Source organism: Pyrus communis, chromosome 4, assembly GCF_041283825.1.
Source record: "Pyrus communis isolate YQ-2024b chromosome 4, ASM4128382v1, whole genome shotgun sequence".
NCBI lineage: Eukaryota > Viridiplantae > Streptophyta > Magnoliopsida > Rosales > Rosaceae > Pyrus > Pyrus communis.
This window is the reverse complement of record NC_142568.1, coordinates 21090271-21117222: the sequence shown is the minus strand read 5'-3', so window position 1 is coordinate 21117222 and position 26952 is coordinate 21090271. Positions and strand designations below refer to the sequence as shown.

The following is a 26952-nucleotide window of genomic DNA, read 5'->3' as shown; positions in this document are numbered from 1 at the left end:
ATAAATTTAAAATTATTAAAACATTTATTTGTAGTGAAGAAAATGAATGATTACGCTTTTACTAAAAAAAACCTCAAACCGTTAATCCAACAATCATCTGATTTCATATTTAAGTGATTTTTGGTAATCATGATATTTGAAATACATTACGAAATGAACCTCATAAAAACGTGTGCCAAAAATTGTTTATAAAAAGTGGTATCAAATTTATTCATCCCCTAATGTGTGTGATACGAGTAGAAAACTTATTATAATAGTATACATGTGTCATCGTTAATAGTAAAAATAAAATATCGTTGATTTCATATAAGTTTTAGTTTATCCGAATCAAAATTGAATCAAGTTTGATTAATTAGAAATAATGTTGATTTCATATAAATCATTTACTACTTCGCAACCAATGAATCAAGTTTGATTACTAAACTGGACGTGTCAATATTTAAATGGATGAAGATTTGCGGGATTGAAGAAAAGGAGACGGAAAGTATTATCAAGAACTGTCACACTAGGGTCTTTCTTCAAACCTTTTTCTTCCCCTCATGAATTTATCCAAATTAAAGCCGCTAACTTTAGCCGCGAAATCGACTTTGAATCCCAAACCCATGTCGAAGCCAAGCATAAATCTCTCAATCTTGGAAACCCATTTGCCGAAATGCCGAAATCTCAAGCAATTCAATCCAATCCTCTCTCAGATGATCCTTACCGGCTTCATCAATGACACATATGCCGCAAGTAGAATCCTCAAGTTCTGCACCGACTCACACCTCGTCCACGTCGATTTCTCCCTGAAAATCTTCGATCGAATCGACGACGCAAATGGGTTTATTTGGAACACCATGATGAGAGCTTACGTACAGAGAAACCGTCCTCAAAAGGCTTTGAAGCTTTATAAACTGATGCTGGAGAAGAATGCCGGTCCTGACCATTACACTTACCCGCTTTTAATGCAAGCCTGCGCTATTCGGGTTTCGGGTTTTGAAGGAAAACAGATACATGGTCATGTTTTCAGGACGGGTTTTGATTCGGATGTTTATGTTCAGAACACGTTGATCAATATGTATGCTGTTTGTGATAACATGGGGGACGCACGTAAGTTGTTTGATGAAATTCCTTTGTTGAATTCGGTGGCTTGGAATTCGATTCTGGCGGGGTATGTGAGGGCGGGGGATGTGGAGACGGCGAAGTTTGTATATGATCAGATGCCGGAGAGGAACACCATTGCTTCGAATTCTATGATCGTGTTGTTTGGCAGGACAGGTTGCGTGAATGAGGCTTGCCGGTTGTTTGAGGAAATGCCCGAGAAAGATATGGTTTCATGGAGCGCGTTGATTTCTTGTTATGAGCAGAATGAGATGCATGAGGAGGCTTTGGCTAAGTTTCTGGAAATGGTTGCCAATGGAGTTATGGTGGATGAGGTTGTGGTTGTCACCGTTCTTTCAGCATGTGCAAACTTGTTAGCTGTCCAGACAGGGAAATTGATCCATGGATTAGTAGTGAAAATTGGAATTGAAACTTATGTCAATCTTCAAAATGCGTTTATTCACATGTATTCGAGTTGTGGGGAAATAATGGCTGCGCAAAAACTGTTCAATGCAGCCTACAACTTGGATCAGATATCATGGAACTCAATGATATCGGGCTACTTGAAATGTGGTCTAGTCGAAGACGCTAGGACTTTATTTGATTCCATGCCTGAGAAGGATATCGTGTCTTGGAGTGCAATGATATCAGGTTATGCTCAACAAGACCGGTTCTCAGAAACTTTGGCATTGTTTCAGGAGATGCAGCTTCTTGGGATCAGGCCTGATGAGACCACTTTGGTGAGTGTTGTATCAGCTTGCACTCAATTGGCCGCCCTAGACTTAGGCCAGTGGATTCATGCTTATATTAGGAAAAATGGTCTCAAGATTAATGTCTTTTTGGGCACAACCCTTATAAACATGTACATGAAATGTGGGTGCGTGGAAAACGCTTTGGAGGTTTTTGAGGGGACTTCAGAAAAGGGAGTTTCTTCTTGGAATGCTCTTATTCTTGGGTTGGCGATGAATGGCTTGGTGGAGAAGTCGCTTGAAACATTTTCAGAGATGAAGAAATGTGGTGTGGCACCTAATGAGATAACCTTTATGGGAGTTCTTGGAGCTTGTCGACACATGGGGTTAGTAGATGAGGGGCGTCGACATTTTGATTCCATGGTCCAAGAACACAAGATAGAACGCAATGTTAAGCATTACGGATGCATGGTTGATCTTTTGGGACGTGCGGGTATGCTCAAGGAGGCAGAGGAACTCATTGAGAGTATGCCTATGATGCCGGATGTTGCTACTTGGGGTGCCTTAATAGGGGCCTGTAAGAAACACGGAGACCATGATAGGGGTGAGAGGATAGGAAGAAAGCTCATTGAGCTAGAGCCTGACCATGATGGGTTCCACGTGTTGTTGTCCAATATATGTGCTTCAAAAGGTAACTGGGATGATGTTCATGAGATTAGGGGAATAATGATGCAAAATGGGGTTGTAAAGACTCCGGGTTGTAGCATGATTGAAGCAGACGGCGTAGTTCATGAATTTCTAGCAGGAGATAAGAAACACCCTCGAATAAAAGAGATTGACGCTATGTTGGATGAAATAGCTAAGAGATTGAAGAAGGAAGGTTACGCACCAGATACGAATGAGGTTTCCTTTGACATTGATGATGAAGAGAAGGAAACCGCTCTGTCCAGGCATAGTGAGAAACTCGCAATTGCGTTTGGGCTTATCGCTATCAGTCCACCATCACGTATACGAATAATGAAGAATTTGCGAATATGTAATGATTGTCACATGGCAGCAAAGTTGATCTCAAAAGCTTTTGATCGTGATATTGTGGTGAGGGATAGGCACCTCTTTCACCACTTTAAGCAGGGATCTTGCTCTTGCAATGATTTCTGGTAGCAGAATGTATGACAGACCGAAGTTGGTTAGAAGAACTTCTCCATTTCTACCTAGAACTGCAAAAACATGGTGTGACACCATCATTATGCTTTTTCACTCAAGCAAGGTGCAGAGACAACACACCATGGCTCATGGGCAAAGAGGATCAATCAGATACTAGCTCCAAGCCTCCACACACGCATATGATTTTGGATAAAAGGATGAACACTGGGAGTTCAAAAAACACAACACAAACAGAATGATCGGAGTAGTACCAAAAGTCACAATTTAATTACTTACGGCCACAATACAACTAGAAAATGCAGCTGACTTGGTATATATCAGCAAAACTTTTACTTGATGATTTTACCTGCAACATGCTAGAGATTGCAATCAAATCAATGTAATGATGAGCACCATTCCTTCTCTTGAATTCTCAAAACTTCTGTCGCTCCACCCCCACAGGGGCAGAAAACCCATTGCTGTCTTGGCTGTGCTACCGGAGGCTCTGGGGAAGTCGGAATAGGAGAGCACTCATCTTGGGGTGGGCTTACTACTTAGATGCTTTCAGCAGTTATCCGCTCCACACTTGGCTACCCAGCGTTTACCGTCAGGTTTTTGGAGTTAGCTCACCCTCGTGGGATCGCGACCCTTTTTTACTTTTAGAAACTGGTGAGCGTTGCTTTTAAAAAAACCTCGTACTGCAGTGAGATAACGAGGCAATTTTTTACAGTAGATGTTAGAAAGTTGTTAGTTTATTCTTTCAGATTTATTGCTGCTAATGTTCGTTCTGATCTTATAACGTTGCAGATTTGCCAGAGCTGTCAATGAAGAACTCTCAATTCTTTTTGTTCAGATGGCAGCCGAAGTACTAACTGGTACCAAAAATTGCATATTTTACATCTGAACTTATACAAGGCTATCAACTTTATTGAACAACGAATTCTTCCTTTTCTTCACAATTCCTTTTGCTTCTATTGGCTTTAAATAAGTAAAGCTAGTCTCCTTCGCAAGAATGCCCTGAACTGACTTTGTGCTTTCAGCAGCTATCTGCCCACACTTGGCTACCCAGCGTTTACTGTGGGCACAATAACTTGTGCACCAGATTTGCGTCCTTCCCGGTACTCACTAGGCTGTCCAGTATCATATTCGTTGACTAGAATCTTAGGACACTCAAATAATATCCTTCTGTTTGTCAGAAACGTGTTTCAACCAGCTTCTGTTCAAGTTCCGTCATGTAGGTCATGTATAGAGCAGTCTAAATCATTTATGTGCTCTGCCGCTTTTATATGCGAAATCAGAACTTCCAAAACCTCATACACCAAGTTTATATGAGAACCCACCTTATCTCCCACAACAAAACTATAAACCCGGTTTCTTACCTCAATCCAACTCCGTCCTACCTCTTTCTTGTTCCCCATACCTCTCATCATCTTCCTCGTATTTGCGAATTCCCCCCATTCACCTTCAGCTGCATAAATATTTGACAGCATCACATACGTGCCAACCATATTCGGTGTCAACTCTAATAACCTCTGAGCAGCCACTTTTCGCAACTGTGGAAGCTTGTGTGCTTTACAAGCTCCGAGCAGTGCTCCCCAAACAGACTCATCCGGCTTAAATGGCATACTCTCAATTAGTTCATAAGCCTCCTCAACTCTTCCCCCACGACCTAGCAAATCCACCACACACCCATAAATGTCCTGATCTGGAGTAACTTTGTAATCACTTATCATTGATTCGAAATATCTCAAGCCTTCGTCAACGAGGCCAGCATGACTGCAAGCACTCAGAACTGCCATAAACACGATTTGATCGGGTCTTATGCCTGATTTGACCATCTTATCAAACATTTCAACAGCCTCTTTTCCATATCCATGAGCCCCATATCCGATCATCATGGAAGTCCAGGAGACTATGTTTCTATCAGACATTTCATTAAAAGTTTTGTGCGAGTTTGATATGCTTCCGCACTTGGCATACATGTCGATAAGTGCATTAGCCAACGCCAAATTCTTATCAAGGCCTCTCCGAATAATTCCTCCATGAACTTGTTCACCACAGTTCAAAACTGCTAGGTTAGCACATGCCGATATAACGCTGCTGTATGTGAAGCAATTCGGACTAAAGCCTTCTGAGTTCATATGCGAAAATATACGCAGGGACTCTCTAGGATCCAATCTTTCGTATCCGGAAATTAAGGTGTTCCATGTAATCAAATCTCTTTCGCTTATTTCATAGAAGCACTGATTTGCCTCTGATAAACAACCAAATCTGCAATACATGTCCAGTATTGAATTCATGACAGGAAGGTTGGACTCGAATCCGTGTTTAATCACTGCTGAATGTATCTGCTTTCCAAAAGAATGTGAGCCAATTGAAGCGCAAGCTCTAACCGCAATCGAAAAGCTAAACGGATTCAGCTCTGCTTCCTCCTGTTTTGCCAATGCATTCAAACATTTCACGTACATTACAAACAGTTATGTACGTTCTTCGAAAACCCAATTCATTTAATGAAATGCAAGGATGAAACATCCACTTACCAGCAACATTTGTTGGAAAACTCGAAGCCCGCCATATCCATCACCTCTGTGAGTGAAGCCAGTGATCAAAGTAGTCCACGACACATCATTCTTTTCACAAATATCATCGAACACAACGCACGCATCCTCCATGCTTGCACAACAAGTAGCATACATGTCCATGAGTGCATTTTCGACATAGATGGAGCCTTGCATTCCACGCTTCACAGCCGACCCATGAACCAATGCGCCACACGAAAGAGCTCCCATGCCTTTGCAAGCCTTGAGCACACTGGAAAAAGTGAAAGCATTCGGTTCCATCCCATTCCTCACCATCTCACAAAACATCGCCCATGCGTGGTTGTGGTGACTGCAAGACGTGTACCCGGCGATCATAGCAGTCCATGCTATCACGTCTCTCTCAGGCATTTCATCGAACACCTGACGTGCTTCTTTGATTAAGCCCTTGTCAAAGTGTGAGTTGATTAAGTTTGTGGCTAAAATGTTGGGGATTTTTGGTGAAAATGGTGCGGTTGATTGGGTGGTGAAGTCCTGGACCCACTGAAGTGAGTTTCTGGTTATGGGTGGTATGGGATGAAAAAGAGTTATGGGTAGTACTAGTAGTCTTTTTGTGCTCATTTGTGTTGCACTTGAACATGACCAAGTCTTCTTTCAACTCAAATTTATGGTGTTCCACTCACTGTCACTAAGTTGAGTGATATTCTTCTTCATTTGAGTGACGTGTTTGAGGTTTGACTAATTTGGATTGCGAGTTTCTTATCTAATTATTATGAATTGCTTTTCTGTCGTTTAATATATATAATCTTAAGATTGAATATTATTTGTTAAAAATAAAAAATATATATAAAAGAAACTTAAGTAAGGTTGTTGGGACAGAGTGGGACCAGAGTCTAGTTGGGTGAAATTAAATACAAAGAGTCTCATACTTTTGTAAGAGGTACGCAATCGATGACATGATCGGAAACTAATTATTTTATTTATTTTTGTTTTTTTTGGATTTTTTTTAAATTAACCTAAATTTTTCAAGTTTCATTATAGGTGTATGATATCCACACATCCTTTTTACTTCTCACACACTCTTCTAATTTTCAGCCGTCAGATCAGATGAATTGAAAAATATCAAATGACAAAAATTAACAAAAGATGTGTGAGAAATAAAAAAAATATGTGTGGATAACACACCTCTAATTATATAAGGCAATTAGCTAAAATGATTATATTTTGCATTTAGTTGTTAAAATGATCAAAATCAAATGTTAATGACATATGGCTCACATATCAACGACATAATGAAGAAATAACGACAACATACTAAAAACGTAACATTTCAGCAACCGAAATTCGAAAATGGTTATTTCAGCCAAATGCCCAATCAAATAATGGGTTCAAAAGCACATGCACATTAAAAAATGTTTCATGGGATGGGCTAAGGGCCCAAGATTCTAATTTTTTGTTTGTCTAAGTTAATATGTAATTAGTACTTTAGTAGATTGTGTAGGGCCACACCAAACAGCCCTTTAATATTTTATTTTACGCTGCAGATTACACTGTTTTTCCACGATATATTCGCCACCCTCGTAGAGTTGTGCAACTTCGTACGTGCCGCCTGGAGGAGACTGCACGCACAGAACAGCTACACGAAGGCATCACTTTCCCGCACTTTCTCGGCTGCCAAACATGAAACATGCCGTGATGTGCCCTACTTAGTCCTGCCCATTTGCTGCTGCTGAACACAGATTTGTTTGGTTTCTCAGGAATTTTGTTCTCTCAGCCCCCTCTGATCATAAAGGTAGCATCTTTTTCCTTCCCTTTAATTTTGTCAGCAAACCAAAACAAGGGTTAATGTGGGTTTTTAGTTCTTGTACTGTGCTGGAATCAAAGGTTGTAGATTTTTAACCCCTGCATGCATTTCTCTTTTTATGTTGTGGTTTTGTGCATAATGAGACCTTGAGAAATCTGGTTTATTTTCTCTGTGTTTTTTTTCCTACCTTGAGTGATATCAATGTCTTGAGAAATTTGGAAAGCTAACCTGTTTTGCTAACAAATTGAGGACTTTTATCCTTTCTTTTTTGTTTGCTGAAGATTTAGAAATATAGGCATTCCCTTCGGGTGCCCTCGAGTGCACGAAACCCCTTCGAGTGGTTAAAGTTCTAAAATCCGAAAGAAGGTGGCTAAATTTCTTTCTGTAATGTTAGTTGGTGAATTTCGGAAACTGTTAGTGCTAGAAATTTAGATGGAATTGTGATTATACTTTGGGAAGTCTTGACTTTAATGTTTTATAAAAGGGACATGCAATTTAGAATTTTTGAAAACAGTAAATTATGTTGAAATTGAATTAGTATGTAAGCATTTGGAAGGTCTTGTTTGTCGATTTCCTTATCAGTTGAATGAGGTAGAATTCGTCGACGATTGTTTAGTAACTTTTGAGAGAAGAGCATGAATGCATAAGTTGGCAAAAAGTGTTCAACAAGTCCCAAAGTTGGCTACCTTTATAATTTCCCCGATTTCTTGTCCGAGAAAAGATTTTTATTTTTATTTTTGCCATTTGTTCTTACATCCATGCAATTACTGATGTTGTTTTTGTTTTCTCCTTCTGATGTTGACTTTGTAATATTCATTAGGCGAACCAAGAAAACTGTTTTTGCTAGCAACCTAGGTGGCATTTTGATTAGCATGTCGGAAAACCTTGACTTTAGTATATATTGAAGGGCCATTCAGATTTGGAATCCTCTTAAGAGAGTAAATTATGTGGAAAGTGAATTAATCTCGAATTAGAAACTAGTATCTGTTTGTCATGTTTGCCACTTTCCTTATCAGTTGAATGAGGTGGGATTCGTGGGACGATTTTGTCAATAGATTATGAGAGAAAAGAGCATGTAGAATGTATTCGATAAGCTGCGTATTGTTCTTTTCTGAGAAAGTCTAGGTTAGTCTCATAAAGATTTTTGTTCTGATTAACCACGTAGTGAGATAACGGTTGCATTGTTAACCTGCTTTCTACCTCTCTTTCTTATGGTGCGTGTGCACGCGCTTGTGCACGTATATACAGTGTGTGTATGAGTTTTTGATCAATGCTTAAACTGGTAAGATCTATCCTTTAAGTGCAAATTATGGAATTGCTAAGATGTTTTAAATTGTTTGTGTAACGGAATTGTTATGACCATTTCTTAAATGAAAGGATCAAGGATTCATATTTATGTGCACGATATTTTTACTGAATATCTTCTTTCAGTGTGATGTCAACTTCACTTGCATTGCTATCATAGACTTTGAGAAAGATTCTGCATGCCACTCTAATACTGCGATAAGTTGGTTTTCCTAGACGGGCATAGATTACCATCATCAATTGTAACTCGAATATGATTATTATTTGGCAGTTTACTTTCTTGTTCTTATGTTATATTAGTGAAAAATCTCCCAAGTATATGCTAATCTTTCTTCTTGTGGCTGAACTAGTCGCTTTTACAACCAATTGAGGAGAGACATCTGTAGCAGAGACACCGACAGTGGGGATGTCAGACTTAGAATTGGAAAGTGACCTCCTTGAGGCCGCAGGAAGAACTAGTTCAGCTGGGAAAAAGCGGGACCGGCTTCCATCTTCTAGAAAGCAACATGGAGGTTCCTATTCTGATGATGGAAGTAACTCCATGGATGAAGATGATGATCATGGAAGCAAGAAGCCCTCTCAAGTACCTCTGAAGAAGAGGTTTGAACCTACTGAAAGGGGCAGTGACAAAGAATATGATTCTAGCGATGATGGTTCTGATCATGAGGGTGAAAGTAGTGATGAATCTGATATTGGCCCCGATCTATACAAGAATGATACTGACCGGAAACGGCTTGCATTAATGAGTGAACTTGAAAGAGAGATGATTTTGACAAGTCGAGCAGAGAAGAAAGGCGGCAAGGATTTCATGGAAAAGTTGAGATCAAAAAGAGGCGATGCAAAATCCATGCAATCAAGGAAAGAGGATCCTCTTCCATTCTCTCGCGGTGCACGCTCATCAGCCAGGGCTGCTGACAAGTCAGCCGCTATGGATGATGCATTGAATAAATTGCGAGCAAAACGTCTGAAGCAACAAGACTCAAAGGACTACCATAAGTTGAGGGACGCGTCAAAAGGAGGTGCAGGTAGCCAGGATATATCACCAAGCAAACGTAATATGAGTCACTCCAGTCAAATTGAGACTCTGGAGAGGTTGCCTACTGAAGAGGAAGCATTAAATGCAGATGATGAATTCTTTGACAGCGATAAGGAACATTCAGAGGCACCGACATTTCAGGACATAAAGGATATTACCATACCAAGGTCAAAACTTGGAAAATGGGTCATGGAACCATTTTTTGAGGAGTTAATCGAGGGCTGCTTTGTTAGGGTTGGATGTGGCAGATCACCAGAAGGTCCTGTCTACAGGCTCTGCATGGTTCAGAATGTGGATGCCACAAATCCTGGCCGGGAGTACAAGCTAGAGGATAAAGTCACACATAAATATTTGAATTGTATTTTTGGCAGCGAAAGTTCTGCTTCCAAATGGCCGATGGCTAATGTCTCAGATTCTCCTCCGCAGGAGAACGAGTTTGAACAGTGGTTTAAGGAAGTGCAGCATACCGCTGGCCAAATGCCAAGTAAACAGGAAGTATTAGAAAAGAAGGAGGCCCTTCAGAAATCAAATACATTTGTTTACTCGGCAACTACTGTGAAGCAAATGTTGCAGGAGAAAAAGGCCTCAGCAAGGCCCGTTAACATTGCAGTTGAGAAGGAACGATTGAGGAGGCAGTTGGGTGTTGCAGAAAGTAAAGGCGATGAGGAAGAAGCTAAGAGGATCAAGACAAGGCTCCAGGAATTAGAAGCATCCAGGCAAACTCAGGGGAAAGATAGCAAAGCTATTCGATTAGCTGAAATGAACAGGAAGAACAGGTTCGAGAATTTTAAAAATGCTTCAGGGTTGAAACCGGTGAATATGAAACTGAAAGCAGGGGAGGCTGGTTATGATCCATTCTCGAGAAGATGGACTCAATCGAGAAATTATTATGTTGCAAGGCCTGGAGGAGGTGATGGAGCTGCTGCTGAACGAGGTGATGAAGCTGCTGAGGCAACAGATGGAACAACCGGTATGGGCAGCAACAGGGAAAAGGCAAATGTAGCAGGGCAGCTTGGTATGCAAGCAACAGAGGCAGCATTGGAAGCAGCAGCTGGTGCAGGGAAGTTGGTTGATACAAGTGCTCCTGTGGACAAAGGGACAGAAACAAATATGCTGCACAACTTTGAGCTGCCATTTTCATTGGCTCCACTGCAGAAGTACGGTGGACCTCAGGGCGCTGGGATTGCATACATGGAGAGGAAACAAAGGATCGAAGCAACAGTCGGGCGTCGAGTGCTGGATGAAGGGAGGAGGCATGCTTCGACCTTGTCCATTAAGGACTATATGAGACTGCAGGAGATGCACCGCCTTGGCTCTGATTCGTAAGCTCTGCTTGTTTAGATTGGGGGAAGTCGCTTTTGTGGGGTTAAGACTTGTCTTGACGAACAAAACTATAAATATTAGTGGACTGTATTGTTTGTTGTACAAATCTGCGCCTCTGTGTGTGTGAGGGAGGAGGGAGACCGAGGGAGAGAGGAGAGCCCTTTCATTCGAACCTTATTTCATAACAATCAACACACCTAGTTTCAAACCACAACCGAACCACAGTGGCTTAAAACTATAAATATAGGTAACTAGCGCTAAGTGATGTCGTGGAAAACAAAATAAAGCGGGTTTTCACTCTCACATCATTTATGGAGCTTCGGATCTCAATCGTCTTGTTTTAGCAAATTTGAAGTTTAACGCGACTCAAACAAATCTTATACTGAAGCTGAATTCTCCATGCCTTAATATCGCTTGTATAAAAAAAGCGAAAAAATAAAACAACTCGGGTAAAAGTATCAATAAACAATAACCAAAAAGTAATGTATAAGATAGAGTCATGTAACTGTTATACAAGTAGACATGTGGTAATTGTTACAAAGTGCATATTTCTCACTGTAAATGTGTATTCCGATCAACTTAGACCGATTAATCGGACGACCAAACAAATAATAGGTATCAGATGCATGAAAAAAAATACAACCTTCATGCTATATTTTGAATCAGAGTACTCTACGCTATCCAACTTCTTCGTACGCTATCCTAAATGAGTCGCTGTACAGTACAAAGGCCAAACTTTTTGCCCTTGAAAGAATGGAACTCGTTATACAAGAATCTGAGACTTAGCGGCACCTCTGGAGCATTTTTTCCGGCCACTCTTGCTAAGTGCACAAACACAGATCTCAAGAAGTTCGTAGTCCTCGTCCCAGAATAGCAAGGCCGCCTTCTCTGGATTCTCCAACAGCATTTTAGTTGTAAGGAACCCAGCAATGGTCCATGTTTGGTAAAGCCGCGCTTGCTTTCCAATAAACTTCCCTGTTCTTGTATCATAGTATTCGGGCCAGCGGTCAGAACGAAGCCTCTTCTCAGCCAAAGCAGCTGCTTTCTGAGCTAGTTCGATTCTGCCCATCTTGATGCATGCCAATGTGAACTGAAATAGGATAGAAAAAGCATTTTAGACGGAAAACCAAGAACAAAAAACTCAACGTAAACTGTAACAGCTTCCGACCCAATAACAAAGGAGGCCGATGATAGTATCATGACATCTAATTCCATAAAAAGTCATTATTCTTGAGCATTACACAAAATATTTATAGTGGTATTGAAGCAAGGGTTACCTGCCACAGGAGCGTCGGCCAGGATCCGCCATTATGATATGACCATGGGCTGTAGGAGTCAAGACAAACATATTTCAGTGATCAACTGATCATGAATAAATTAGATGCTAGAACAAGACAACTAGCAAATATAAACAGGCAGCTAACTCACGTATTCTTTGGGTCGCTGCCAGTGATTATACGCCATTCTTCAAACTCCAAGGCAGGGTAGGATATCTTAAGTGGCATATGGCCCACAAGATCATCCCATTTGGCTTCAATCAAATTCAATACAGCATCATTTTGCTTCGGAGTACCCAATGATGAAACAATGGACCAAAGATTTCCAAGAGTGAAAAACCTAAAGTCCATGTGGGCTGGTTGTAGATTGCCAATAAAATACCCGCCTTCTTCTGGAATCCAGTCCATTAACCATAGAGGAATTTGGTCAGGGTAGATATTGAACTTGTTGGTAGCCTCCGTAGAGTACTCTTCTGTCTTATATCGATATATCTCATTCATCTTTTTCATATCCACCCAATAGTATTCTCTGATGTGGAATGACAAAGCGCTGAGTCTGTTGTTGATGGCCCTTACCAAATTCTTGGATCCATCATTTACAGCAAGCATCTCACGGGAGCATCGAAGAGCCGAGTAAAATAAGGCCTAAAGAATCATTCAGCATAATGATATTAGCCAAACACTGGGTGCCATAAACAAACTTTATTACAGAGGGTTAAAATTCGTAATACAAGGCTAAAATAAGAATAAAAATGACCATAAAACTGGTGTAATATCATACAAAAGGGCACGGGCAGGACACAGCCCAGTATGCTTAAAAAGTCTAGTTTTAACAATTTTCAGAATTCATGTTCAAGAAGGTTACACTTACGGTAATAAAACCAAGCAAAGTAGCCTCTTACTTTGCAGAATACAGAAAGAACATAAAGTGATGAATGCATCCTTAAGAAATATTCAAAGTAGCCTTGTAACTCACTTGGATCTCAAGGGGATGACCATGGATACCCATCCGCCGGTCTATCATGCAGGAGCCATCAGTGACTAAAAGAGATGGAAACATATCAAACCCATCAGTTAAGCACAAGTTCAGAATCATTTTCAAGCCTGTTTGAACATCCACCCTCTCCTGTAATCCATAGTCACCAGTTATCTTTCCGTAAGCCCTCAACAGAATAATCCACCATAATCCTGTCAGAGAAGTTACACAATCAACAAACCATTACCCATTAGATGCCGTAACTTTGGAAGGTCATTTGAAAAAAAATTGCTTTTAAGAAGAGTTACGAAATGCACAGGATCAGCAGCCAATAACACCTGGATGGCAACAACAGCAGACCGTGTGCACCATCCAATAAAGAATCACATTTGTTATTGGTAGAATCAATATAGTTATAATGTACTTACCAGAATCTACAGGTGCAACACGTCCAATAGCTGATTCACCAAAATCTGGATCTAAAACTTCTTCAGTCTTATTTCCATCGAGAGGTACAGTTCTAACTTTAAAACTTGCAGGCATCAATCCCTGTCCTGGGCTATAGCAATCCACAGTTTTCTCCCAACTCTACAATATTAGAAACATACAATCAGAAATTCCAGAAACCTTCATTAATTCAAGGTACATTACACAAAACCAGGGTCGACATGAAAACTTAGTCAAGGTCTGCCAAAACCAATGGAATCTTCATTTTGGAAGAAAGTAAGAGGAATCGTGTCAAGTCGGGAACTCCAAATCAGCAAAGTTTAAACGACCTCACAAGGAAATTTTGATTATTTGAAAACTAGTTAATTGATAAACTATATATAAGTGAGGTTTGAAACTTTCCATTCATGATATCATGTATTAAAAACCAAAAAACCGGCACAATTAATGCTCGAAAAGAAAGGAACCAAGATAAGTGGTGCAAACCATTACCTGCAATTGCAATGTATGAAGGAGGAAGTTCCTCACAATCTCCCCTTCTCCCTTAAGCAAGAAAGCAAGTGCCGATGGAACAAAATCACGGATAAAGACCTGATCATAATTCAGCAGTTGCTTGTCACCGGGATCATTTGCAGCCACAGTCCCCACAGGGTTCCCACAATATTGCACAACTGAATCTCTCAATAGCCTCCACGCCTCCTTCTCAATATCCGAATACTCTCTCTCCGAAGTCACAACCGTAGCTTCATTCAAGCTTTCTGATTTCTTTCCATCACCAACTTCTATCCTCGATTCTTCCTCTCTCACAATGTTCTCATCCTTATCAATCCTCTCCACCAAAGGCTTCACATTTATACCACCCTGAACATATATCTTCTCGAAATTGTTATCATTCACACGGGTCTCAATTGACGTTGAAAGGTTCCGAAACCTGGATGCCAAACTAGCAATCACAGAAACACCCCTACTAGCTGTGCCTACGCCAGCACTATAAGACCTAGATATTATCCCAGATTGGCCAAGACTCCAACTGGGAACCTGAGAGGCTTTTCGGGCATCATCGAAAACGCCTCCAAACCCCGAAATACGAAAAGGGTTGGCGTGATATTGGCAGTTTTGCTCAAAATTGACACAAAAACTGGACGAATTTCCAGTCTTTGTCAAACCATGCAGCCATGTTGCAGGCTGTGGGAACCCGAAAAACGCCGAGTTTCGACATCTGTTGAGGATTCTACAGGTGGGTTTCATTGTTGCGTGACAAAGAAGACTCAGGGAATTCATATCAAAGATTTTAAGCAATATAATTGCTCAGCAAAATCAAATCTTCAAACAACAGAAAATACAAAATTGGAACTATATCAATATGCATATACAGATATACAGCTATCCTGATCCTTTGAAGATTGAGGTGCAGATTGCGGAGTTGGGATTCTCGTCAAACTTACAGAGAGAGAGAAGGCGTTCATCGGCGGAGGAGATAGAGAGATTGGAGAAGAAGAAAATGGTGTCTGAAAAGGTAATTGGCTCAGAAAAGTAAATAGGGAAGATGACTTTTTATACATGAAGGGTGCCGCCTTGAAGACGGCGGAGAAAAGGGCTCGCCCGGCAAAGAAAATTGGGAGATTTATTCTTAATTGGATCTTTTAATTACTTAAGCACTCTAAGATTTTTTATAATTAATTGCAAAATAGTAAAGTCACATGAATTTTAAGATATTAAATTACCAAAAAAGGAAGGTTAAGATAAAAAAAATAGAAAATGTCTAAAATACAGATGTGAATTAGACCAATTTGATTAATAAAACGATTCTTTGGGTTTAGAGTTTAAGGTTAAGATAAAAAAAAAAATAGAAAATGTCTAAAATACAAATGTGAATTTTACAAATGCTTTGCTAATTTTTGTTTTATAATTTTTTTCATTTCATTTAATTCAATGATCGAAAATTAAAATAACTGCGTAAAAAAAAAAAATTGCGTGAATAGCGCACTGCTTTTCTAAATTATCCGACTCTTATATTCAGAATTGATCTGTGGATGTAATGCTCTGGAACCATAATAATAAAAAAAAAAAATTTGCGTGAATAGCGCACTGCTTTTCTAAATTATCCGACTCTTATATTCAGAATTGATCTGTGGATGTAATGCTCTGGAACCATAATAATTTTGCAAAGTGTATGGAAACGTTGGACATAAAGAGGGATAAGTGTTGGTGACGTGTCCCATTATTGTTATCCACTAATTTTCAATATCTTCATCGATGTCATTTTGCTTTTGACCAACCCCAAATCTTGTACACCACTAATATCATGCTTACTTCTTTTCGAGAAATGCATGAGTTTTTTAAAACTCGAGTTTCAAACAGGTGAAAATCGACCAAAGAAAAAAAACTTGAATGGTGTATTTCTACGAAGGATTAACAAACGGAAATGATATTCACTCGTCATTTTTCTACTCATCACACTTAGATCATCTTCAATGGTGGATTAAATATTAAATTTTCCTCCAAATTCCCCCTCCTCAAACACTCTCTAACCCATGCTAAAACTTTGGGCTAAATGTCAAATGTCAAAGCTGGACCAAATACCCCCCCAAATTCTCCCCCCCCCCCCAATGCGAGTGGACTCGAGGGTTGTTGGGCCAGTCTCGGCCCGCCCACGCTCCAACGCGCCCCACGCGGTGCGCTTGCAAAGGTTTCCCAACAGGGATGGGCCCCGCCGTCAGGCGTGTGTCGGCCACCGACAAAAACCCAACGGCTATAATTTTGATCCTATGGCTGGGCTTTAAGGATCGTTGGTTGAAGAATTGTTTTGTGGAAAATTTAGTGATTTTTCAGTATTTATCGAAATTTAAATTTTTTTAGATTAAAATGTTCATAATTAATTTACAATAATCTACATATTTATTTTTTTTAAAATTTAATTTAAGAAAAAAAATATCCTAAGTTCATTATTTAATAATTCCGGGCTAAAATTTTAGGCTAGAACGGTTGGAGCAAAAAAGCTGTTTCTGGGCTAAAATATTTGGCTTTTAGTCCAACCATTGGAGATGGTCTTATGCTATTTATTTCATTCAAATTGAATAAAACAAAAGAAAATCAATGGATGAAAATAAATAGAGGCATGCATGATTTCCCTTGCTTAAAACATGATTATGAGTCAAATGGGCTTGGAGATAAGGTCCATTCTTTGTTGGCCTGTCTTGGTTATTGGGCCTTAAAGTCATGTTTTTCTTCTTACGTTGCTTGATTTGGGGATGTGCATGAATGGTAGAAGTAAATAAGTTGATGAGATCGATAAATTTTTCAGTGGGTTGAGAATACGGTTTACTATCCAAATGTAATATTAAAATTAGCTGTATTTTTCTTCAATTTTTTTAATAATTGTAGTATTATACTTGGTGTACAAAATCGTGTTTTCAGTACTCAAAAATCTTGATGAGATGATATGAATGATTGGTTGATAGGCTGTGTGGATAGAACCAAGAAAAGGAAAGCAGGAGTGGATAGGGAAACATGGCAAGGTTGGTGGTGGTGCAGCAGCAGAGACAGCCTTTTCTCTCTCCTCTCCCCTCTTCTTTCTCTCACTTCAATGGCACCAGACTCCACACTCCTCAACTCCAGGTTCTGCTTCTGCAATTTTTGTTCTACTTTTTCTTCCATGGTTCACAATGTTGTGAATCTCTCAATTTAACTGACTTTCATTCTACCTGTTCTAGCTTTTGTTGATTTTCCTACAACATGGCGTAAAATTGTAGACGTAGATAAGGTTAGTTGGCCGGAGGAGTGTGCCCGCCTTGTTGCACCCGAGTTAAATTGTTAAAATTCACCTTCCTGTAAGTTAGAGTAATTTAGAATATCACTTTGTCACAAAAAAAAAAAAAAAAAAAAAAAAAAAAAAAATCGAACTAATATGTCATTTCCATAATGTTAAGATTCATGATGATATTCATACACCATATGTATAAGGTGAATTTCGTGGAACTCCAACACTTGGGAGTCTAATAAATGGATAAGTTGTTCATATGATCATAGAAATTCATTGAACTTTGTACTAGCTTTGCAGTCGTAAGTTAGGCCAGTTGGCTCGGATACTTTGCCTTCCCCCTTGCATCCAAAACCTGAGTCCCCATTTTCCTAAATTAGAGGAGTTTAGAATATCGTCTCGTAAAAACAAAAACTGTCTACTAGCTTTGATGGGTTCCTTCTCTGAGCTTGGATGCTAATTCATGTGGTATTGCTTTTAACATCGATACATCATTAATCAACTGCAGTTTAGGAGAACGGTTTCACGGCCAAAAGAAACATTACATGTTGCAGCATCAAAAGCAAAGGAATTTTCCAAAGAGCGTAGTCAGGTATTTACTATATTCTTTCAAAATTCGATCCTTTTGCATATCTCACACACTTGACTTTGAATTTGTTTTAGCAGATGAGTTTGTTTAGCAGACTGAAGACGCCGGTTTCCGAGCACTTTCGACGTGAATCAGATAGGGATTGTGTTGAAAGTTCCTCAAAGGTATGCTGAGCGTCACACATTAGTGAAATTGACATGAAATTTACCGACTTCCACAATGTTGTGTTCTTACCATATATTTCTAATATATAATCAGACTAAAGATTTTGCAGTTCCTAGGAGAAATGCAATGGCCTTAATCTTGTCAGCTTACATCTTCGCCGGAGGCGGTTTTGGGAGTGCTGCGTTTGCTCAGCAGTCTCTTGTAGGGTTAAGAGAATACGTAGATACTTTTGATGGATATTCGTTCAAGTACCCTAAAAACTGGATCCAAGTGAAGGGCGCCGGAGCAGACATATTCTTTAGAGACCCTTACATTCTTGATGAAAATATCTCCGTGGAGTTTTCGTCTCCATCATCTTCCAACTACAAGAGCATCGAAGATCTAGGCCCGCCTGAACTAGCCGGAAAGACAGTGCTTAAGCAGTACCTGACGGAGTTCATGTCTACCAGACTTGGCGTGAGGCGCGAATCCAAAATTCTTTCCACTTCTTCGAGAGTTGCTGATGATGGGAAGCTGTATTATCAAATTGAGGTCAGTTCTATGCATTTTTAGCACTTATTAGATAAGACATAATCTGCATTATGACTTAGAAAGTGTGTTTTGACATGGATTTTCTAGGTGAACATAAAGTCATATGCAAACAACATCGAGTTGGCTGTTATGCCGAAGGATCGATTAGTTAGTTTGGAATGGGACAGGCGGTACCTTTCGGTTCTAGGAGTTACAGACACCGGAAAATGTGTTTGTGGAGGAAGAAAGTGATCTTCGCCGGGTTATGGAGTCGTTCAGAGTGAACAAGATTGCTGTTTAGGTGCCGTAAGATCTTACAAAATTTTGTCATCCAAAGGTTCTTATTCCTTTGCTTCAAATGCCAATTTGCAGTCTAGTTCTGTAAAACACTATGTAATTTTCAATCCTTCAGTAAAACAGAAAATTCGTTACAAATTCATTTCAACTAAAATCGAAGGCACCCTCAAGACCGAGATGCAATGTTACAAAAAGAAATATACAAACGACACATTGCAGTACACAATTAATCTCATTCCGAGCAATCTTCACAAATAGGGTTTCATATCGGTTCATTATGACCTGACTTCAAATTCCCCTGCTCGAGTGAGAGCTCGAAAACCCTTATAAGGTGGTTTTGGCAGATTCTTCAAATCCAGTTTATCTATTTTCAAGCCAGAGAGAGCAACGCCCATGATCCTAAAACCCACTTGAAATGTCGGAAAAACGTGAAGGCGCTCTAATCCTGTTTCAAGCAATAATGTCCCAGACAATGCAGGGGCTTTGTCTTTAGGAATCTTCCCAATCGTCCATGAACAAGTCTACAAGAAGAAGTGTTCGTTATATTAAACCCAAAACCGACCAGGAGAACTACGCATTCTCATCCTTTAAAACTGCAGAAATTGCAACCACAACAGTGAAGAATAATTGTTTAGGAAAAAAAGACCTGAACTTCCATTTCATCTACGTCGTATCACAATTGATAATTGAAATTCAAGGCCAGTCATCATGCCAAGGGTATGAGTGATATGAAAATCCTATGTTCTTACCTTGTTAGCAAGAATGTTCACAGTTCCATAATTCGAGTTCAGATCAGCTGATAAAACACAGGAAGGAAGTTGGAACTGCACAGTTATTGAATCAATCGTCTTTCCAGGATCATTTCGTATTCCAACCAACACACTAACACGACATGTCCCAGCATCTGAGGTTAGCTGGGGCTTTACATAGATTGGAGAGCTCTTCAACTTTCTAACCCTGCATAAAGGAAGTGTAGAATTATTTAGAAAATAAAACAAGGACATAGACACCGAAATACTGCACATAAGTAAGCTCCGAATTCCAGTGTCCCTTTAACCCCACTGACCTGTAACTCATTAACTTAAACTGTCCGTCAGGGGGCACAAAAGACAGAATTTGATGGGCTTCCCATGGGCGAAACCGAACACACGGATGAAATCTTACATCATCAAGAACGGCAGGGTTTGCAAATGAAAGAGTCAAATCGGGAACACCAGAGAGATGGGAGTTTACTTGAACTTCACCATATATCTCACATTTCACCAGGACCCCATCCCTGAGAAGCATGCGGAAATATTTAGTACAAAAAATTGAGATATAATTCATTCAATTAAACTACAAAATCTGCAAATTTCGTACAATAATCATCACCATCCATAAATGATAACGTCTTATAAAATTTCGAGCGGTTAAAATGTTAAGGGTAAACACCAATTGACTTGTATAACATAAAGAAGTGATATTAGAATCAACTTCTGAGACCCAAAACTTTTAATCTCGTAGAAAAGAATAAAAGATAGACCTGTTTATAATTGCATCCATTTCTTCAACAAGATCAACATAAACTTCATTGTTTGCATATTTCAGGTTTGTTGTTCTCCATGGAATGCAAGATGATGTTGCACCTGGAAGTATGTCGCTCACGTTGGAACTGTTGCCAGTGACTACACTCAACATCTTGTTTGCTATATTTGGTGGAGCAATCATCTCTCTCAGAATATTCGGTTCTGTCGTGAGAGGGAAGCCATTGTCAATCATCTCATCCAGAAGCTGCAAACAGCAGTAAAGATTTTAGTTGTTCATGTTGTTGTTGAGATTTTAATTCTACGTTATAAGTGGTTTACACAACAATCACAGATACAAAGGCAAACGTTTGTCCGCACAACAGACACACATTCTAGAAGACAATTACCTCATATACAATGACAAAGTTATCTTTAATCAAGTCTTCATTCAAGCTGCCAAGATAATCTGTCAGGACATCAGCCACCCTGCATAGAAACTATAAGTCAAACAGTTAAAGTTCAATCTTGTTCAATGCATACACAATCAAATCATACAATCTAACGCACATTCCGCCATGATATTCACCTCGATGCCCATCAAAGGCGGCATTTCAACTTGGGTACAAGCTAAAAACGTTATCCCCTCGCGAAGAACTTGGAAAAGATAATGCGTTGGCGAAGCAATTACCGATTGCACCTAATAACAAAATCACAATAGGGTGTAAGAAATGGAATGACAAACGCACAACCATCTACATATCAACTTGACTGTATACATAAATACAGAGAAAAAGGAACAACTACATACAAGATAACAAGCCCAATTTGAAAGATTCATAAATGTATGAGAAAACCAGATATGAAATTTTTTGAATGAATCTAACATACACAAAGTCTTTTAATTCGGGCGATATTCTACTTTAAACTAATCTAAAATACGGGAGGGAGATTCAAACTCCGGGTGCATAGAGAACACATCCGGTCCTCTCTAGCCAATGTGACTACACGACTGCCTAAAAAAATTAAAAATGTACAATTTGGCAAAAAAATCAAAAATTTCAATGGCTACCTTGGGGGAATCACCTTGAGAAACCGTATGCTCCCAGAACCATGTGCATATCGAACGGTCCACACGCTGCCCAGTAAGTTGTTTCTCCAGCATTACCTCACTGAAAAGTCCCATAATTTAACAACAAAAAATCGAAATTTGCTTTACCTACTAAAATTCGTCAATTAAAATTTTTAGATCAAATGGAGGAAAAAAAAAATCAAAGATTGGTGACTTACCCAGAATCCGATAGCAGAAATATGCACTGCAACATCTCTCTCTCTCTCTGAAAAATAATTAGAATAAATTCCAAAAAAATAAAATCGAAATTTAGAAGCTTTAGCTCTTCAACTCTGCGACAGCAGAAGCTTTCTTCTTCGTATCCTTCTCCTTCTCAGATTCAGATTTTGGAGATTTTGTAGAACACTCAAAAGCCCAAAACCCAAAACTTGACCCAACTCAAAAGCCCAAACCCAACTTACAAATGGGCATTTGGCTCTTTAAGGCGCGAAAGTTTTGACCTTTACGGCGTCGTTTTAGGAGGTTGAGGGTGGTGGAATGAGAGGCCGAGGAGTGGCTGGACTGTGGATATGGGCAAACCGAAAAGGAGTGGTGGTGGGTCATACCCTCTTATCCTGTGGCTGAACGTTCGACTGAGAGATCGCCAAGAGAAAGAGGAAGAAGACGACGAGGACATGACATATTTCGAGAATTTTAGAAAACCCCACACTCAGAGAGAGAGAGGGAGGAAGAAGAAGGGGAAGATTGGATAGAGAATTGTGGAATAGAAGAGAGAAATGGCAAGGTTGGTGGCTGTGCAACCGCAGCAGAGAAACCCATCGTTCTCTCTCCTCCCTCCTTCCTCTCTCTCTGATTTCAATGGCACCAAACTCCTCCACTCCCAACTCCAGGTCCTCTCTCTCTCTCTCTCTCTAAAATATGTATTCTTATGATGCTTTTCTTTAATGGGTAGAATCAAATTTTCCTTTTTGTTTAATCAAATCAACCCATTTGCCGGAAAGTTTATAACTTTACTTGCATGTCATTGTTTTCAACTTAGAAGTTAGAACCCCATGTGTTCATTGTTGCAGTGTAAAAGAAGGGCATCGCAGCCAAGAGGAGGGGCACTGCAAGTTTCAGCATCGAGTGCAAAGAAGATTCTTATAATGGGGGGAACCCGGTTCATCGGCGTCTTCTTGTCAAGACTCCTTGTTAAAGAGGGTCATCAGGTATCCTCATTCTCTTTCTAAATTTCCAAGTTTTCGATTTTTTCATCATTTTCCTACTATGATTTTGCACTCATCATTATGAGTTTGGTGTAACTGTCACGCTGCTACGTGAAATTACTAATCCCGTCATGGAATTAGTGAGAGTGCGTGAATTAGTCATGTCACGCAGCAGTAGTGTGACAGTCACACTTTTCCTTTTGATACATCGATAAGATATGAAATTGAGTTTACTTTTGCAGGTGACTCTGTTTACCAGAGGAAAAGCACCCATTACTCAGCAGTTACCAGGAGAATCCGATGCGGATTACACAGATTTCGCTTCAAAGGTATATAACAGTGTCACTAGGCTTTGAAAGTCCATTATTAACTTCTAATGCTTTCCCAGATTTTCATTTTCTAGTGATCATGTTTGCTAGATTTTGCACTTGAAAGGAGACAGAAAGGACTATGACTTTGTGAAATCCAGTCTTTCAGCTGAAGGCTATGATGTTGTTTATGATATAAATGGTGCGCATGGTCTTACATTTGGCCTCTGCAATTTGAATTTGCCGCACTAGAATAAAGTTCTTGTGTAATATAGCTTACAGTTCTGCTTCATAATCTGTACCTGGAAAATTTCAGGACGAGAGGCAGAAGAAGTTGTGCCGATAATTGAGGGACTACCGAAGTTAGAACAGTAAGAACAGCCTCTGTTGAATTAGCTTATCTTATTAGTAAAGCAACTGAAATTATTTCACCTTTATTTTGTGGGCGTTCTCCAGTACCAGGTAATCTTCTCCTGGATATGGTTTGAGATTAGGACTGGTTGTAGAAGTAAACTCTAAATTAGCAAGCATGTGATGCTTCGTACGCAATATTGGCTTTTTACATCAAAATTAATGGTTAAACAAAACAAGTACCTTTGACTGCAGCTTGCCATTTTGTTATCTCAGACGATAATAAACCCGTGTTTTGTTAAATATGTTGTAAACGAGAAAAAGCAGCTGACATTATTGAGGTGTACAGAAGACCAATGGTAACACTGTAGTTAGAGCGAGCTGATGCTTATAGTTCGTTTGAAAACATTCTAAGACTTAATCGAATACTAACATGGTAGGCCTAATGTTTGATGCAGAAAAGATTTAAAAAGTGCACTTCTTTCCAACTTTCCATACATATATATAATGGAAAATTTTGGAAGGTCTAAGAATTCCGCTGAAATCTCAGGTACATATACTGCTCTTCAGCCGGTGTCTATCTCAAATCTGATCAGCTACCTCACTTTGAGGTATGTTTGATGTTACAAATGGCTTACTTTTCATTTTTTCGGTCCTCTTGTACTGTGGTTCAAATCACTCTTGTCATGGCATTGTGGAAATTCAAGCTTAATTCCTAACTTGTTTTTCCTCTATATGACTTTTTATCCTTTCTATTTCATTCTCTTTGTCTTTCGATAATTCTAAACTTGACGAATCCTGGTGGTAGACCGATGCAGTTGATCCAAAGAGCAGGCACAAGGGAAAGCTTGAGACAGAGAACTTGCTCGAATCAAAGGGTGTTAACTGGACTTCAATAAGGCCAGTCTACATATATGGACCATTGAACTATAACCCTGTTGAAGAGTGGTTCTTCCACCGGTTGAAAGCTGGCCGCCCAATCCCAGTTCCAAACTCGGGGATACAAATTACACAGCTTGGTCATGTCAAGGTTAGTGTGAAGTGTCAGTCAGTCATGATGTACGTCTTTAGATTTCTATATTGCATCATTTAAAGGCAAATTTTTATGTGAATTCGTTTTGCAGGACTTAGCGACAGCCTTCATTAAGGTTCTTGGTAACGAGAAGGCCAGCAAACAAGTATTCAACATCTCGGGAGACAAATATGTCACCTTTGACGGACTAGCGAAAGCATGCGCAAAGGTAATTGCTTGCTGAATAAGTTTCTAGACAGACAAATATTCATAATCTTCTCAAACTAGAGTTTCTCATATGTTTTCATATTTGTTAGGCTGCTGGTTTTCCTGAGCCGGAGATCGTTCACTACAACCCTAAAGAGTTCGATTTTGGCAAGAAGAAGGCCTTTCCATTCCGTGATCAGGTAAACATGGTCTCAGAGACGTTTTAAGAATTCGATAAGAAGCTAAACAAAACTTGTTCTATTACTTTCATGAAGCCGGAACCTGATTAACCAACTTGGATCATGTAACGCAGCATTTCTTTGCATCAATCGACAAAGCGAAGAGCGTGCTCGGATGGAAGCCCGAATATGGCCTGGTTGAAGGTCTTGCAGACTCGTACAACCTAGACTTTGGGAGAGGAACATTCAGAAAAGCTGCTGATTTCTCAACAGATGACATCATTCTTGGCAAAAGTCTTGTCCTCACCTAAATCGTTAAACGTAAATATATTTCGTTGGTATTTTAGTCCAAAGTCCACAAAAATGTAATTTGAAAATTAAACCCTGCGACTAATCTTTCGTTGAATCTGTTCCAATTGGGGTAAAGACATTTCTATATTTTTCTAAATGCAAAGATGAACAAGTTCAAGGAAATCAAACAGCCAGATTCAACAGCGTCGCTGAATCGGTTTCAACAGGGACATTGGAGCAAAAGTAAAGGCCGCAAGAGGAGAGAAACTTACATGTCACGGCTATATTTTTCCTTCTCTCTCTCTCTTCTCGAATTCTCGATCTGTCTCATCACCTGACCGAAAAAATGCCAAAATTCTTCCACTCTCAACCCACATGTTCTTTCTGGGCCACATGCAAATATGGGCAGTCTTGTAGAGATATTTTGGGCTGTTTTTGGTGTGACAAGGTGTGTATTTTCAGTTTTGAGCCTACCCCAATTCCCTAAACCACAATCCAACGATCGACTTGTTGCCGAAGCCTTTTCTTTTTCTTCTTTTGTATTCTAGATTTTTGGTCAATCGAGAGAATTGAACCTTAAACCAATTATGCCCTAATCGAATTCTAGACCTGAAGACAATCCCAAGCTAAAAAGGCTCGCCGCTTTACGAGAATTATGAAGAAATGAACTTCTATCGTACGTAGTTTCACACGAGTCGAATTTTAGACCTATGATATCCTAATTTCGATTCTCAGTTGATGAGAATAGACATTCCATATAGTCCCCAATTTTCCATCCAAATACACCTAATCAATTCAAGGAAGGTTCCTACATTGAAAAAGAAAAAGTGCCAAATAAAGGTACTTGAAAATCAGCGGCTCAAAATCAGGGCATTAAACAAATAGAATCTTGACCGTTAAATCAAAGATCCCAAAATTCTTTATTATTTTTTCCGAAAATATCCCAAATTGACCGAATATTCCTCAAATTTAAAAACATTTTTCGTAATTTCTTTTTCCTATTTTATTACGAAGTGGGTCAAAATAGTGTAGTAGTGGACCCTCAAAAGAACATTATCTTATAACGTTTTTCCCTCCAAAGACCAAAACATTATCCAAAGATTTGGTCGGTAAACGTTATCCTATAAACTAATGGGCCCGCCCGGGCCCACCGTCTCAAACTGCCACACCAAATTAGTATCTGCGCGCTAATTAGATTTAAACGCGTTTTAATTTGGACCAACTAACATAACTAGAAACCTCTGCCACGCGGCGCGGCCACATGGCATCTTCCCGTACGGTTGCGGGACACGTAAGAGCTTCAATGGGGGGGGCCCAGTTCTATAGAATATCCTAAAAGTGTAAAAGTTGGGGTGAAAAGGTCATTCGGTTTTAGTAGGTGGACCCCGCGTTAGTAAATCCAGGCGGCTGTGAGCGCGCCACGTATCTGTGATCTTACACGTGGCGAAAATGGTGTGACTGTCGTGTGATGAGATTAGAGGTTGGTATTTCTTCGTTTGGTGAGAGTCTTAGCAACTTCTGACGGTGGAAAGTGGACACGCAAAACGTTACGTATTGTTTAATTTGAATTTACCATTTTCTCCCTGCTTTTTATCAAAATAAATGGGATGATAATAGTTTATTTTAACAAAATAATTAAATTAATCATTTTTTCTCTTTTGTACGCACGAATATTCTTATTCTTTGCAATTTTGAGGATGTCTACTTCATGCACGTAGCTTGTTTAAGTGATATAATCTTACTCTTTCAACGCGATTATTAAAATGTGATTTATCAAAATCACTCATCTCTTATGAATTTTTATATGTTTACTAAACGTATAAAATCAGAAAAGTATGAATATTTCTAAAAAAAAATCATGAAGAACTTATTGAACATAAGTCTGAG

The 26952-nt window shown here is 39.5% G+C and overlaps 5 protein-coding genes and 2 pseudogenes across 9 annotated transcripts; 4 read left to right on the top strand and 3 right to left on the bottom strand.

Moving 5' to 3' along the window:
- The first annotated feature begins 471 nt into the window (after window positions 1-471).
- LOC137723450 (pentatricopeptide repeat-containing protein At3g62890 pseudogene) lies at window positions 472-3351 on the top strand (annotated as a pseudogene). The gene has a single exon (XR_015961816.1). The product of XR_015961816.1 is annotated as a pentatricopeptide repeat-containing protein At3g62890 pseudogene (transcript).
- Window positions 3352-3754: 403 nt separating this feature from the next.
- PGN (Tetratricopeptide repeat (TPR)-like superfamily protein) lies at window positions 3755-6278 on the bottom strand. 2 transcript variants are annotated; one of them, XM_088692963.1, is made up of 3 exons: window positions 5453-6278; window positions 4165-5344; window positions 3755-3959 (listed from the first exon to the last, which is right to left on the bottom strand). In XM_088692963.1, exons 1-3 carry the CDS (start codon window positions 6068-6070, stop codon window positions 3949-3951), a joined length of 1809 nt encoding a protein of 602 aa, XP_088549089.1. In that variant the 5' UTR covers window positions 6071-6278; the 3' UTR covers window positions 3755-3948. The 2 variants fall into 2 exon arrangements, with proteins under 2 accessions (XP_088549089.1, XP_068318751.2); XM_068462650.2 differs by lacking the exon at window positions 3755-3959 and having other exon boundaries at window positions 3994-5344; window positions 5453-6209.
- Window positions 6279-7001: 723 nt separating this feature from the next.
- On the top strand, window positions 7002-11023 carry LOC137721827 (protein RTF1 homolog pseudogene; annotated as a pseudogene). The gene is made up of 2 exons (XR_015961817.1): window positions 7002-7241; window positions 8909-11023. The product of XR_015961817.1 is annotated as a protein RTF1 homolog pseudogene (transcript).
- A 356-nt stretch (window positions 11024-11379) lies between these two features.
- Window positions 11380-15618, bottom strand: LOC137722383 (alkaline/neutral invertase A, mitochondrial). The gene is made up of 6 exons (XM_068461371.2): window positions 14110-15618; window positions 13599-13758; window positions 13171-13382; window positions 12346-12839; window positions 12195-12243; window positions 11380-12007 (listed from the first exon to the last, which is right to left on the bottom strand). Exons 1-6 carry the CDS (start codon window positions 14896-14898, stop codon window positions 11681-11683), a joined length of 2031 nt encoding a protein of 676 aa, XP_068317472.1. The 5' UTR covers window positions 14899-15618; the 3' UTR covers window positions 11380-11680.
- A 1399-nt stretch (window positions 15619-17017) lies between these two features.
- On the top strand, window positions 17018-19076 carry LOC137722532 (psbP domain-containing protein 1, chloroplastic). Its single transcript, XM_088692965.1, is given in 6 exon segments — window positions 17018-17235; window positions 17886-17969; window positions 18041-18130; window positions 18225-18662; window positions 18750-18850; window positions 18852-19076. Coding segments are annotated over 6 exon segments (912 nt in total). The 5' UTR covers window positions 17018-17127; the 3' UTR covers window positions 18943-19076.
- LOC137722530 (AP-3 complex subunit mu) lies at window positions 19019-21890 on the bottom strand. 2 transcript variants are annotated; one of them, XM_068461555.2, is made up of 8 exons: window positions 21731-21890; window positions 21513-21612; window positions 21030-21140; window positions 20851-20940; window positions 20461-20708; window positions 20005-20214; window positions 19688-19895; window positions 19019-19459 (listed from the first exon to the last, which is right to left on the bottom strand). In XM_068461555.2, exons 1-8 carry the CDS (start codon window positions 21763-21765, stop codon window positions 19214-19216), a joined length of 1248 nt encoding a protein of 415 aa, XP_068317656.2. In that variant the 5' UTR covers window positions 21766-21890; the 3' UTR covers window positions 19019-19213. The 2 variants fall into 2 exon arrangements, with proteins under 2 accessions (XP_068317656.2, XP_088549090.1); XM_088692964.1 differs by having other exon boundaries at window positions 21527-21612; window positions 21731-21887.
- Window positions 21891-22021: 131 nt separating this feature from the next.
- LOC137722319 (chloroplast stem-loop binding protein of 41 kDa b, chloroplastic) lies at window positions 22022-25248 on the top strand. The gene is made up of 10 exons (XM_068461287.2): window positions 22022-22402; window positions 22583-22720; window positions 22960-23046; window positions 23137-23227; window positions 23342-23396; window positions 23927-23987; window positions 24185-24406; window positions 24501-24617; window positions 24706-24795; window positions 24909-25248. Exons 1-10 carry the CDS (start codon window positions 22289-22291, stop codon window positions 25083-25085), a joined length of 1152 nt encoding a protein of 383 aa, XP_068317388.2. The 5' UTR covers window positions 22022-22288; the 3' UTR covers window positions 25086-25248.
- The last annotated feature ends 1704 nt before the right edge of the window (window positions 25249-26952 follow it).

Coding starts and splice junctions, on each gene's coding strand:
- PGN (XM_068462650.2), bottom strand. CDS start 6,070: ATGAGCACAAAAAGACTACTAGTACTACCCATAACTCTTTTTCATCCC. Junction 5,345..5,452: donor TTTTCCAACAAATGTTGCTG/GTAAGTGGATGT, acceptor TTGGCAAAACAG/GAGGAAGCAGAGCTGAATCC.
- LOC137722383 (XM_068461371.2), bottom strand. CDS start 14,898: ATGAATTCCCTGAGTCTTCTTTGTCACGCAACAATGAAACCCACCTGT. Junction 12,840..13,170: donor GTCATCCCCTTGAGATCCAA/GTGAGTTACAAG, acceptor ATGATTCTTTAG/GCCTTATTTTACTCGGCTCT. Junction 12,008..12,194: donor GGCCGACGCTCCTGTGGCAG/GTAACCCTTGCT, acceptor ATCCTATTTCAG/TTCACATTGGCATGCATCAA.
- LOC137722530 (XM_068461555.2), bottom strand. CDS start 21,765: ATGTTGCAGTGCATATTTCTGCTATCGGATTCTGG. Junction 20,941..21,029: donor CGCCTTTGATGGGCATCGAG/GTGAATATCATG, acceptor TTTGACTTATAG/TTTCTATGCAGGGTGGCTGA. Junction 19,460..19,687: donor TGAACATTCTTGCTAACAAG/GTAAGAACATAG, acceptor TTCTTCTTGTAG/ACTTGTTCATGGACGATTGG.
- LOC137722319 (XM_068461287.2), top strand. CDS start 22,289: ATGGCAAGGTTGGTGGCTGTGCAACCGCAGCAGAGAAACCCATCGTTC. Junction 23,047..23,136: donor ACACAGATTTCGCTTCAAAG/GTATATAACAGT, acceptor CATGTTTGCTAG/ATTTTGCACTTGAAAGGAGA. Junction 24,796..24,908: donor CCTTTCCATTCCGTGATCAG/GTAAACATGGTC, acceptor CATGTAACGCAG/CATTTCTTTGCATCAATCGA.